General features: G+C 43.1%; 1 protein-coding gene across 1 annotated transcript in view; it reads left to right on the top strand.

Annotated features, from left to right (window-relative positions):
• Positions 1-5767, top strand: part of LANCL2 (LanC like glutathione S-transferase 2) — a 34897-nt gene extending 29130 nt beyond the window's left edge. The window contains exons 8-9 of the mRNA XM_062569592.1: positions 797-869; positions 2663-5767. Coding sequence (XP_062425576.1) covers positions 797-869; positions 2663-2778 — 189 coding nt within the window. The 3' untranslated portion in view covers positions 2779-5767. The remainder of the gene's footprint in view (positions 1-796; positions 870-2662) is intronic.
• The last annotated feature ends 6666 nt before the right edge of the window (positions 5768-12433 follow it).

The following is a 12433-nucleotide window of genomic DNA, read 5'->3' as shown; positions in this document are numbered from 1 at the left end:
GGCGCTTTGCTTCAAAGCATAGAAATGCTAGGGAAATGTGGCCCCCCTATATGCTCACGAGCTATAATGAAGAATGAGATTGTTGCCATTAAATTGATCCAGATGCAGTTTGCAACTGATGTATGGGTGATGTAGCTACTGCAGTAATGTTGATCAAACAAAAGAAAGATCCTGTTGACTTTTGTAAATGGTATTTCATCTTCTGCAAGAAAATATGGAAAACCATAATTGTCTAACTATATTTACAATGATTTTTCATAAGGCTTGGGGAGAGAAATAAAGCTAAGTAATGTCAACTGGAGATTTAAGATTCTAGATTGGTGTGTGGAAGTGGAAGAAAACAAATGCCATTAATAGCATTTAGGTGCTGAGCACAAGGATAGATTAAGCACTGAGATAGAGATGGAGCTGATACTATAGTATTAGCAGATTTTTGCCCCTGAAACTGAAGTATCTGTATGTTCTTACAGCATTTTCCACTGAGGTGTGGCAGAGTCAGTTTTTAAAAAAGAAGTTAAGTAAGTACAGCCTACCTATTTACAGTGTTGTGGAACTGAAACCTGTGTTGTGGAAGTACATTTTCAGTTATCCTAAAATCTGACTGCAGTCTTGTTATGATTAAAGTGCAACAAATTAATTTTGGACAGGGAGTGCTGTGTTTTTCCTCTATTTTCACACTTAATACCTATTAAAATGTTTTCCCTTGCAGATGTTCAAGCTTGCATTTAATAGTCTTAATTAAAAAACAAAACCAAAACAGCTAAATAAAATCCCTTTTCTTTTACCTCCTTTGCAGTTTGCTGAATGGTGTTTGGAGTATGGTGCACATGGATGTCGTATTCCTGACCGACCTTATTCACTCTTTGAAGGTAAAGTGATGGTACTGTGTTACATGGGAAGGAATGGCAACTTGGCAGTTACAACACATGTTTGGGAGTCGGGAAATTTTTGGTGGGTGCCAGTATTATTAAAAAGAAAATAAAAAAGAAAAGGGGAGAGCCCCCCTCCCCCCACACACACCCTTTCCTCTTCCCCTAAAAAAAAGGGGGGGGGGAAGAACACCTCACACTTTCTTAATTGCGTTTGAGCAGTTTTCAATGTAAAGTCAGTGCCACTGTCATTGTCCCCTGTGCTAATGCCTCTCAGTGTAAAGCAGGCAAGAAGTCTGGGCAGCAGTTTTGCATCGCAGGCATTGTTGGACAGGGACTGGGCAGAGGAGCAGCTTTGGGGCTGATGTTGACTTGTCAGAACTGAATCTTCTCTGCTGCAATACTAAAGCAAGTAAAAGCTAGTTTTAACATTAACCCAAATTACTCAAACAGAAAAGAAATACTGAGTTATTTAGGGTTATAAAGGTATAAAGGTTTTCCTAAATACTTTTCTGGAGCTTTTTGTTTTTTAGATGCAATTTATATTTTAATCCCTATCTTGTAAATCTTTGTTTTAGAAACACAATAGCAAGGAATTATAGCCCAAGCAGGATTTAAAATAGCTCTGCTGCTCTGTGAACAGTGAACCTAGTGTGCCACCTATCACAAATATATAGAATTACAGCAGACAAAAAAGGATTATTTTACAAATAAGCCAAGCCCATGAGTTAACACCAAAGAGCAGTAGCTTTTTGCGTCCCTTATAAATATTAACACAATGACTCTGTATTTAGAGAAGGATAATTATTCTTACTCCCGAGGGAACCCTTGCATGCATTTGTGGAAGCAAAAAGTAGACATGAAATTTTTAGGTTGGAAGCTTTGAAATTTGTTGAGGATGCAGAGTAATGTCAACAGTAGTCAAGATGCATTGTGCCTTAATGGTGACTGCATGGCTTTTTACAATTTTTAAATGTCAGTGACTTGTTTTTTGGAAAGATTTTTAAGTCTTAAATTTGGACAATTTTTGGATTGGTTATGTAGCCAAAATCATATTTGAAGTTGTCCAGTTCTGCACACCTGTGCACACAGGCACACTTCCATTGTGAGCTGCATGTGCCCCTTGTGGGATTAAACTGGAAGTTGTATGTCTTCTCTTACTCATTTCATTTATATTGGATACTTGCATTTCAGGAAGGTCAGTGGTTCAGACAATAGAATTTTAATGTGATTATAAAACTGAGTTTGTAGTTACTGTATACAGCAGTTGTATACAACGGTGTGCTGTCCTGCTGTAGGGTGGATCTGCCTTCTGTCACCCTAAGAGTTCTGTGGGTTGATGCTGCTGTTAATGCTTCAGACTCCCCGTGCTCTCTGTATAAATAGTAAATAAATTAATCAGTACATCACAAAAACAAAAAGTTTTGCCTTTGTTTCTTAAACAGTGGAATGTCTTTGATAGACCCTAAATAAGCAAGATTTTAAGTGAGATCTGCTCAAATTGTGATAGACAGTCCAAGCGGGACTTTTTTTTTCTAACTGAAGTAGCTTTGAGACTGTGCAGCTGAAAACACTATTGCAGAGAGAACTTTGTTCCTGCCTTTGATCTTTTTGAGTGAAACTTGAGTTTCCTGGTCAAAGTACAGATGAGTTTGGCTTTCCAAAGGCACAAGGTTCACCAATTCAGAATGCTCTAGCAAGGAGGTGTTCTAACAGGTGCTCTTGCCTTTGCTGTCAGCTCTGCTCTTTTTATGTCCAAGATGCACAAGAATCTCTTTCTTGTTATGTTTTAGGGATGGCCGGAGCTATTCACTTCCTCTCAGATATTTCAGTACCGGAGACTTCCCAGTTTCCAGCATTTGAACTTGGACCTCAAAGGAGGGAAAACAAAGTGGAACAGGATAGCTAAGGGATCGTTTTGAAAGGGAACTATGCCAAAAGTGACAAGACTGTTTAGTGCCTCCGATACTGAACCAACTCGATCCTAAAGTCACAGGTGGATAAATTCCTTTTCCTACTCCCTTCTGCCCCAGAGGACTGTGAAATCACTAGAGCATGGATAAGAAGAAGACACATTTAAGTTCTGTTAAAGTGACACCTTCATATGTAGGACAAGAGAAGTCAAGTTTGAACTTTCGTTGCATTTGTCGTCTTCAGGTCTTTCACATGCTCTGCATGTTTATCACTGTTGTCTGTTGATGTGAGTCTTTTATTGTAAGCAAAAAGCTGTTCTCTCTGTGAATCTCAGTCCTGTCCCTTTGTGCATGACTCACAACAGCAGTGTTGCTTTCTGCAGTGTGATTATCCACAGAGTCCCACTTCATGCTGAACAGCCAGTGTAAGACAGTGCCTGGTTTCATTGGTGAGCTGGTACTTTAAAATGAGAAGAAATTCTTTATGTTCACATTTCTGCATTTTTCTACACAGCCCCTAGAAGCTGGGACAATGCAGATCAACCTTGTTTGAAGAAGTGGTATGAGATCATCTCAGTTTTCAGGAATTTATTAGGTTTGCAGGGACCTGTTGGTCAGGGCAGGGGGGAGGTTGGTTGTTTTTGTTTTTTGAGCAGAGCAGGAACAGCAAGTTATACTTTTCATCTCTGTTTAGTTGGATTTGCAATAAATCCATCCTACATCATATAACATGCAAAGGAGTAGCGAGGGGAGGCAGAGCAGTGTCTCATGGCTGGTAACTCAGGATGACTGTCGCTGCTGGAACAAGGAGGTAATTTGTTCCGTTTGCCTCCAGCCCCACTGCATTATCCCAGGTAGTGTGACAGGAGCAATAAATATCAGCTGCTCATGGAGGTAGCTGAAGAGTTAAGGAACGATATGTAAGCTGTTACTAGAAATTGTGAGTAAAGTTTACATCATCTTAAATTGAAAACAAAAGAGAAAAATTATTTTGTCCCTATTTCTGAACTGTGCTGTTAGTGCTTTGCTTCTTGTTGTAGTGTGGTAGTGGTACTAGTCCTTCCTTCTACTGGCAAGGTATTCCTCAATTCTGCCTCCATACTCTTAAGTTGGGAGGAGAAGTGGAACTTAAGGCAAGAATATTTACAGCACATTTATGTTTTCCATGTAATAAGTACACTTACTATTTGAAAAAGGTAAGTAGGTGGAGCATTCTCTCACTTGCTTAAGCTCTGTTGTCCTCTTCCCACTCACCCCCTTCTGGCTCTCCTTGTGCTCTGTCATTCCAGGTGCTTATTTTAATTGATATCTTACATTGGGTGTGAGTGTGGCAGATGGAGAAACTTTGTCTGACCTTTCAGGCGTGCACTGGGATTTATATGACCTGTGAGCCATCTGCTGAGCTCTAGCATTTGCAGTCATGCTTGGAAATGCATTGTGGCTCCTGCATAAATCTCTGAATGGCAGCAAGTGGCTTCCTTGAACTTTATGGTATCTGTTGCCAAATCCAGCCGGATGTTAATAATCTCCTGATTGAGTTCTGCTAGGCAATAGAGGCCGTGCCAGTGCAGGGGCAGCTTCGTGTCACAGCGTAGCGCTTGTGTTGATCTGTCAGTAGGACTGAAGGGTGGGAGCAGCAGGAGGAAATTTTCCACCCCACTGGCAAAGGGTAGAAGATGAGGCTCTGAGCCCAGCTGCACCTGTACAGCCAAGGAAGAGGGAAGTTTCTGAAAGGTGACAGGAAGGAGGGAAGCTGCGTGGAAAGCGGCTGCGGGGAAACGAACCTAAGCAGAGAGGGAGGACGTGAAGGGATCAGTGAGGAGCTGGGAGAGCTGATTCCAGGATGTATGCAGAGGGTACCAGTGGAGGCTATCTATCTCAGATGTGTCTCCTTAGCAAGCACACTGTGTCTTTATATTTCTTTTTTCATCGTGGTGTATCATTGATCCAGCCCATAAATGTTCCAGTGAGGAAACTGGTCCAGGATGAAGTCCCACAGAAATCCTAACTACAAAAGCAGAGCAGGGGAGGTAGAACGCAGCCTGCTCCTCTGTTTTATTGTTTTATGTTCTTTTTTTCCTCTCTTCCCTCTCCTCTTTCTTCCCTCTCTACATTTTGTTTTCATTCAGTGATTGTAAGCTTTCTTGGCTACTGAGCTTGAATGGCAGCTGTGGGAGGTAATTTTGGCTGTCAGGGGCCCAATGAGAAGTAAAACTTTGTTTAAAAAAAACTGTATAGGTGTATGTACACACTTAGATTAATACTGAGCAGCTCTCTGGGGCACTTGAGTGCAGCAGTCAAAATAACGAGCAGGTCAGCTATTGGCTCGTTCTGTGTTGTGGCCACTCTTCTGCTGTGGTTAGGCCTGGCACTGTCTTCCTTCAGAAAATCATGTTGGAATTGAGCAAGCCTGGAAACATAATGCATAAAGTCAGGAAGCTCAGGACAACTCATCTGCCTCATCGTTTTGACGTGACTTCCCTCATGACTCCTCCTTTGTGCTCGTGGCAGCTTTGTGATGTGCAGGTGGCCCAATAAAAAAGGATGTTGTGTGAAGGGGGTGAAAAAATGCATTTCACCAACACATTTGAAAATGTTGTTCTCAGAAATCACATCAAACTAAAATGTGGGAAAAAAAGTCTTAATATTCCCTAGTTTGCCTTGTCCATGTGTAATAGTCCATATATTGCAAAAATGCATTAGTGTTAAAAATGGAGATGCTTATTACGCAAAAAAAGGGAAAAATGCTCATGTTTTTGTTCTTTGGCTTTATTAGTAAAGATCAAGCTATATGGTGGCAATCTGTCTGAAAAAAATTTTTGTGGTGTGTTCCTTCCTTCCTTCCTGCAGCGCTGTGGTAGCTGTTCCACTTCTGTAACTGCTGAATTGTCTCCCAGTTTCATAGGCTTGTAGAATGAAACAGAAATGTCAAAGTATGAAAGCACGTGGGCACATCACAAAAAATAAATAAAAAAATAATTAAAAAAAAACCCTTCACCTTTTACTAGCATTGAAGGGCTCTTACTGTTAATTCTCCTGAGTGATTCGCAGTGCGCATTGCTTAAATGTAAAGTGTAAAGTTTCTCTTGCCTCTCTGGTCAAACAGGTCATGTTGAATAGTGTTTTCAGTTCAAGCTTTACTTTTAGCTAGGTGGCTTTTAGGAACACACATATGAAATGTCTCTGTCTATCTGACTTGTGCAGTGATTTCATCTGTTTTCCAGCTTCAAGAAAGTTTGAGGTTTTTCTCTAGCTAGGATTTAACTCACTGTGCTTGTGAGTATGCTGCAGCCATAGGGCAGTATTTCTGATTCACCAAGCTCTGTGTGCCATTTGTGGCCCGCTATGCTATTTGAGAGCAAAGACTCCAAACAGAAGCGTTTCTTCTTTGAATTCATGGTGTACTTGTGACCTGTAGGCAGATCTCAGCCACCAAAGTACTGTTCTCTCTATATTAGGTCAAATAGCATAGAGAGGACCGTCAGAGGAGAGGGGTGCCAGAGCCACAGGGCTTGCAAAAGCAAGGTAGCCTATAGACCCATTTAACCATTTCTCTCACCCAGTGAGAGAGCAGAGCTGCATTATAAGCCAGGTACTACGGGTGATGTGTTAGATAGCAGGAAAAAAAAAATCCACTACCTGACAGGGTTTTAGCCGCAGCTTCTTAGGTATATGCATACAGAACAAAGACATTTGGGTTTTTGGTTTTATTTTTACTTTTTTGAGTAGAGAAAAAAGAATAATCTTTCCTTTGTGCTCTACATATTTTGAGCAGCTTCTTAGAAAAATACAGTCCTCGCTGTTTGTTTTCACAGCAGTGTAGGCTGTCATAGCGCTTGAAAGAAAGAAAAGAAAAACCCCACAAAACGAAAAAAGCTTGTCACTACATTAGCTTTTCCTGAAGTGATAATGAAACACTGGAGCTACAAGGCGGTGGCTGGTGGGAGCCCTAGACAGAAATGCCAGGGTTGGTACCATCTTTGTCAACCCTGGTCCTATTTGCAGCACAGCTGATTAGTCATCCTACTAATCACTGGGATGGAAGCCACCGCATTATATTGCAGGTGAATTTGACCCTTGTTCTACAAGAGATGGGCAATCAGTAACACCAGGGACTTATTTTAAAGGCTGTTCTTTTCCCCTCCCTTTTTGCTTCCTGCTTGCACAGGGCCGTGTGCCTGCTGGAAGGCTGAAGCAAAACCACCTGCCCTATGGGGCGCCATGAACTTAGTTGACAGACCAATATGGAGCCTTCCCTAATGGACAGGGAAGGCAGCAAGACCGTGGAGGCAAGGTGCCTCACTGGAGGAACACGTTTTACTTTCTTCTGGCCAGAGCAGGAAAGGAGCATTAAGCTTGCGGAGCATGGTGCACAGGAGGAACAGGCTTAAGCCTTTTGTCATCTTGTGCCAAAAGCAGCTTTACAGGCCTGTTGAAGGACAAAAAGCAATCCTCACTGCTGATTATTTGGGTGCGGGGGGGGGGGGGGGGGGAGTAAGGTGCTCTTGAGTCAGACATCAGCCTGCTGCCACAGGGCGAGAGGGAGATGGGTGGAGCAAAAAGCAAAAAGCCAAGGGGGAGGTGTTCCCAAAGCTTCCTAGAAGCAGGACAGTGAACATGCAGGTGGTCAGGTTCGTGGTCAGGTTCATGGTCACAGAGTCACTCTGCACCCTTGGGTGTTCCTGGCCCAAGGAAGTTAGAAGATCAAACCAGGTCAAACCACAGCAACCCCCAGCTATTAGTGTCAGGTCGTGGCCACCAATCCACCAGCCACCAGGTAACCCTCAGCCCCAACACAGTACACGAGCTGTTTCAGCACCAGCAACCTGAAGAGCCGTTCACGGCCATCATGCAAGACCAGGCTGTGGGAGGCCAGGACAGGCGTTCAGTGGCTGAGACTGATTTTCTGCCCAGATCAGTTGAGCGAGCAGTTACGCACCTCCTGGTCTGCAATGCATTTGACAGGCTGCTCGTTACCAGCTCTCTGCTGGTGCCTGCATCTGTCACCTGCTGCCGGGGTTTCGAGGCTGCGGTCTCCTGGCAGGCTGGTGCGGACTGGTGACGGAGGGGAGTGGAGGGAGGCAGGTGGTGCTTCCTTGAGCTCCTTGCCCGCAGCTCTGCGCCCTAAACCTGGCGATCAAGCTGTGCTCTGTCAAAGGAAGAGGTGCGTTTGTGGAGCACAGAGGAGTCTCGGTATAACTGCCTCAAATCTTTACCCTTCGTGGCAATCGGACAGCTAATCCCAAACAAGATGTTTGGGCATCTGTAGCTAGCAATCACCTCACACTGGCCCAGGTAACAACCAGAAAGACACTCAAAAAATAAACTGTTCCCTCCACCGGGAGGGCACAGTTCACACACATCACTATGCGTACCTGTTACACGGCCCTTTTTTTTTTCAAGAGACCAGCACTAATACCGGAAAATGGCTTTTTGGCACCACTCTGTCTCTACCCCAAGAAAGTCTGCCCCAGCATGCAACCCTGCTGTACTGCAGCTCTTCAAGAAACGGGTCTGCTCCACGGTGAAGGGGGCGCTCAGCAGTCAAGGCCGCAGAAGTCAGAAAAAACAAACACACACAAACCCTGTTTGTAGAGATGATGCAGAGCCCTGCTCGGCCTAATCACGATTGCCAGATCCTGCGCCAACACGTTTCAATGTTTCACCATTAATCTGCACTTCCATATTCAAAGCTTTGCTGCTAGAAATTGCTGAGCTGCTCAAACCTTGCTGAGGGAGCAGGACAGAGTCGGTGAGAGGGCTCCAAAGCATATTCCTCACCCCTCTCTTCAGTGCGCTGCGCTTTGCTCTAGCAGACACGAGGAATAAAGAAATGGAGCAGTCTCTGGGAGCTGAGCGACTGCCGGAAAGCAGCTCTTCGTGGGCTGCGCACAGCCTAATGCTTCGGCTTACCCGTACAAGAGGAAACCTGCCTGCGTACATTACCTTGCACCATACACTGCATTAGCACTGGAAGCTACGCTGGTGCTTCCAGGAGACACAGGAATAGTTCATAGCTTTCCCTAGAGGAGCCCGTAAGTTGGGAGAATCAAGTCTGGTGATAGAAACTTAAGCAGTGGTAGCTAATCATTTTTTTCAGAAAGGAAAAATGGTATTTTGGTCACATGCAGCTACTTACATGTGAAAAACATGAAAATTGATAGGAAGGGAAGCAAATGGGGGTTTTTTTTGGTCTCACAAACATTGGTGGAACAAGACTCAGTAACCTGAAATGAGCTAAACTCAGGAATACGGCTGGCTGTGAGGCAGGGTTTGCTAAATGAGGAGATGGCCTTTGTTCAGAACTGTGTTTAATGCCGCTCCAGAGAAAAATTCGATGACTGTGTACCTGGAGGTGCAAGCTGCACACAGTGCTCTCAGGGTCCTTCATGAGCCTATAAACATCTGCTCATTTGTGCCCTCCATAATCCCTAAGCCTTGCTGTTCTTCATCGAGACAAGGCTGACTGATTGATAGCAAAACCTCAGACCTTAAACCAATCCCCCAGCCATGGGAAGGGCAAGTTTCTTCCCCACCTCACAGTATGTCCTAGGCTTTCCTCACAGGCCTTCAACACAGCAAAGATTAGCCACACCATAGCTACAGGCAAGGTATACAGAGACTCTGTGGCAACACTTCTAAAGCTGCTTAGCTGGAAATTTTACAGTGGAACAAAGATATGCACCCCTCCCATGTCCTCCAGGGTTGGAGTAGCAGGAACTTTGAAGGTTTTCTTGCCTGCAGTGACCACCTTGGCACATTTCTTCCAGTCAATGCCTCTTCGTAGATACATTAGACACATTTTGAGAATACCTAACTGAACAGAGGACCTCAAGGAGTGATGTTTATGCTTCTGGCTACAAATAGGGCTTAGTAATTGAGCCTTAGCACCTTTATTATGCTCCAGTCCTATTTTAAAGCATCTACCTCCTCTGCTTCAAATGCTACTGCAAGAAACAAGATTGGGACCTACCACACACCAAACCAACCTTCTGATGTAGCTGTTGAGATTGCCAAAGCAGATGGGGAGGCAGCCCCACAGCCTGGGCTGCGAGCCACAGCTTGAGCTCAGCCAAACATACTTTGCAGTCAAACCGTCACCCCACCTTGGGAGTGAGACACTAGGATCTCTGCTGTGTTAGAAACAGCAGCAGCAACCAGAAAAATCTTGCACATAAATCCCTGTGGCTAAAGCACGTACCTGTAATATGGAAGTTCACCTTAGCTGCAATAACCAGCTGCACGCTTCGCTCATCAGGACTGCAGAGTAATACTGTGTTTGAAGATCATGTTTTCTTCCACTGCTGTGATCAAGGCTACCCACCTAACCTGCCAGCACTGCTCCAGTGGTAAGAAGTGATCCTACCATGTCCACTTGTGTAGCTGTAGCCTGTGGTTTAACTCAGGCTCTCTGAAGTGGCAGTCGGATACAAGGATCTCCGTAGAAGTAGTCCTACCTACTGTCCTCTTTTGTACTTAAACGATCACACTTCTGCTCTACTTGCTTACATTAAGCTTTCTAAAAAAACACCACTCAGGAAAAAGCCATAAAGATGATTAGGTGCTGAAAGGCAGCAAGAGCAATATCTAATGTTACTTTAATAAAACACATTCCAAAAGAAACTCTGTGTAAGTTTCAAGAGTAACAGAAGCCTGAGACTGTGCTGCTCCATCCTCCAAACCACCAACCCCTTTTTACAAAAGATGCAATATACACACACAGATCAGCTTTATTTTGTTAACACGACCCTACCAAAAGCTACCAGTTTCCTCCTCCTTCCTCCCCCCCCACCCCAGCTTTTTTTTTTTTTTTTTTTTTTTTTTTTTTTAACTAAAGGAAAGAAAGGAAAAGAAGAAAAAAGTAACCTAAAAAATCCCCAAAGCAAGGCAACCAGAGAAGGGCATGTAAGCAATCTGCAGTTCACAGGAATACCAACACAGATGCTGGGTATTCAATAGGAACCCAAGCAACTGCTATGAGAGGAATGCATGTATGTTGTAAGAGGTAGTATCAACCACCAGCATTAACAAAGAAAACAACCAGACTGCAGAAAAACTTCACCAAAAGTTGAATTTCAGTATACAGCGTATGAATTCACTGTAAAAGGCTTCTATCCAATCTTATCAGGAAAATGTCAGCTCTCGTAGATACATTTCATAATATAAGAAGACTTAAGTCTATTTTCTAACATCAGAGGTCTGTCATCATTTCTGTCGACAGAAAAAAAAAATGTTGGATTTGTTGTTAAAAAAATTACACGGTGCATGCACAACCGTATGATGTGACATAGGCAACTTTAAACTTTGAGTGCACAGTAATTTAGAAAATATATACAGTTGTGGCGTGCAGGCAGATGGACCTATTGATTGATCATATATAAAAGGTACCTTTCCTTATCTTAAATGTCCACTGAGCCTGTACTGCACATGCAAAAGTACACGCTTTGTCCCGTATTATGATGCACAGTAAGAAAACGCATTTATTTAGAATACTTTTGAAAAGTATTTCTACCTTGTCTCAGTGTCAGGTTCAATGTGAGGGGAATTGGGTGAGGTTCTCCAGTCCCTGATATACAGCCAAAGATACAAGGTGACCTAAAAAAGCAACACTGCAATAGGAGAGGAGGAGCATACCACTCGCCTCATTCGTTCTGTTCCTCTTGCACGCAAGGAAGTCTGCAGAAAACCCTGATACTTAAGAAAAACCAAAGCAGTCCCTTGGCAGGCAGTTCTCTCCAAGCAATACATGAACACCTGGTACATGAGCAGCCCCTTTTATGTTTCACTGCTTAAAATTAAACAGCCAATGATTGGAAAACAGCCCTGCCTATCAAAACACGTTAAATTATAGATTAAGTAAGATTTAAAACTAGCTAAGCAACTTAGGCAAGAGCAGCTCTGGGAAGCTAAGAAAAGAATTTTGTCCTTCCTAAATTCAGTGTTACTGAATAAATCAGAAAAAAAAAAAAAAAAGGCTTACCTGGGTCTGCTTGCATTTCTTAATTTTTAAGTATAATGAAAAAGAATTACAAAAAGTATTAGAATTTAGGTGGGTTATTTTTAATCCATAATACGGTATGGAGGAGTGAGCAAAAGACTGGGCAAACTTCTTAAAAGTAGATACCATTCAACATTTTTGAAGCATATATTGAACTAAGCAAATATAGGATATGATCTGATTCAGTCTTGCATGGATTATACAATAACTGCAAGTGTGAACTCAGAACTGGGGGCTAACCTCACATCAGCTCTGATTTCACGAGTCCCTCTTAGTGGCAGAAGGAGCTCTGCAGTCTTGGAAAGATTGTTTTACCTCACCTTAGCCCACCCATCCCTATGCGCCAGAACTTTTAGCATGATGCTATTTTCTACCCCTTTATCCCTTGTGACCAAGACACACATCAAAATAAAATCCAGACTGATCACTGCTATCAAATGCTAACACCACTTCTAATAGGAACTACCTATTGATTTGATAAAACAAAGTCCTTTCTTCAGGCCAAGTCATGATCCAACTGGTATCAAGACACAGCCCTCTTTGGCTTTAATGTGGTTGTGATCAGGGCTTTTATTATGATGTCCTACAAGTTACGCTATCACAGAAACAGCTTTCTCTGCCTTGGTGAATACAAGTGCACTTCCAGAAGGCAG

This window comes from Rhea pennata, chromosome 2, assembly GCF_028389875.1.
Source record: "Rhea pennata isolate bPtePen1 chromosome 2, bPtePen1.pri, whole genome shotgun sequence".
Classification (NCBI taxonomy): Eukaryota; Metazoa; Chordata; class Aves; order Rheiformes; family Rheidae; genus Rhea; species Rhea pennata.
This window is presented reverse-complemented; position numbering and strand designations above follow the sequence as displayed.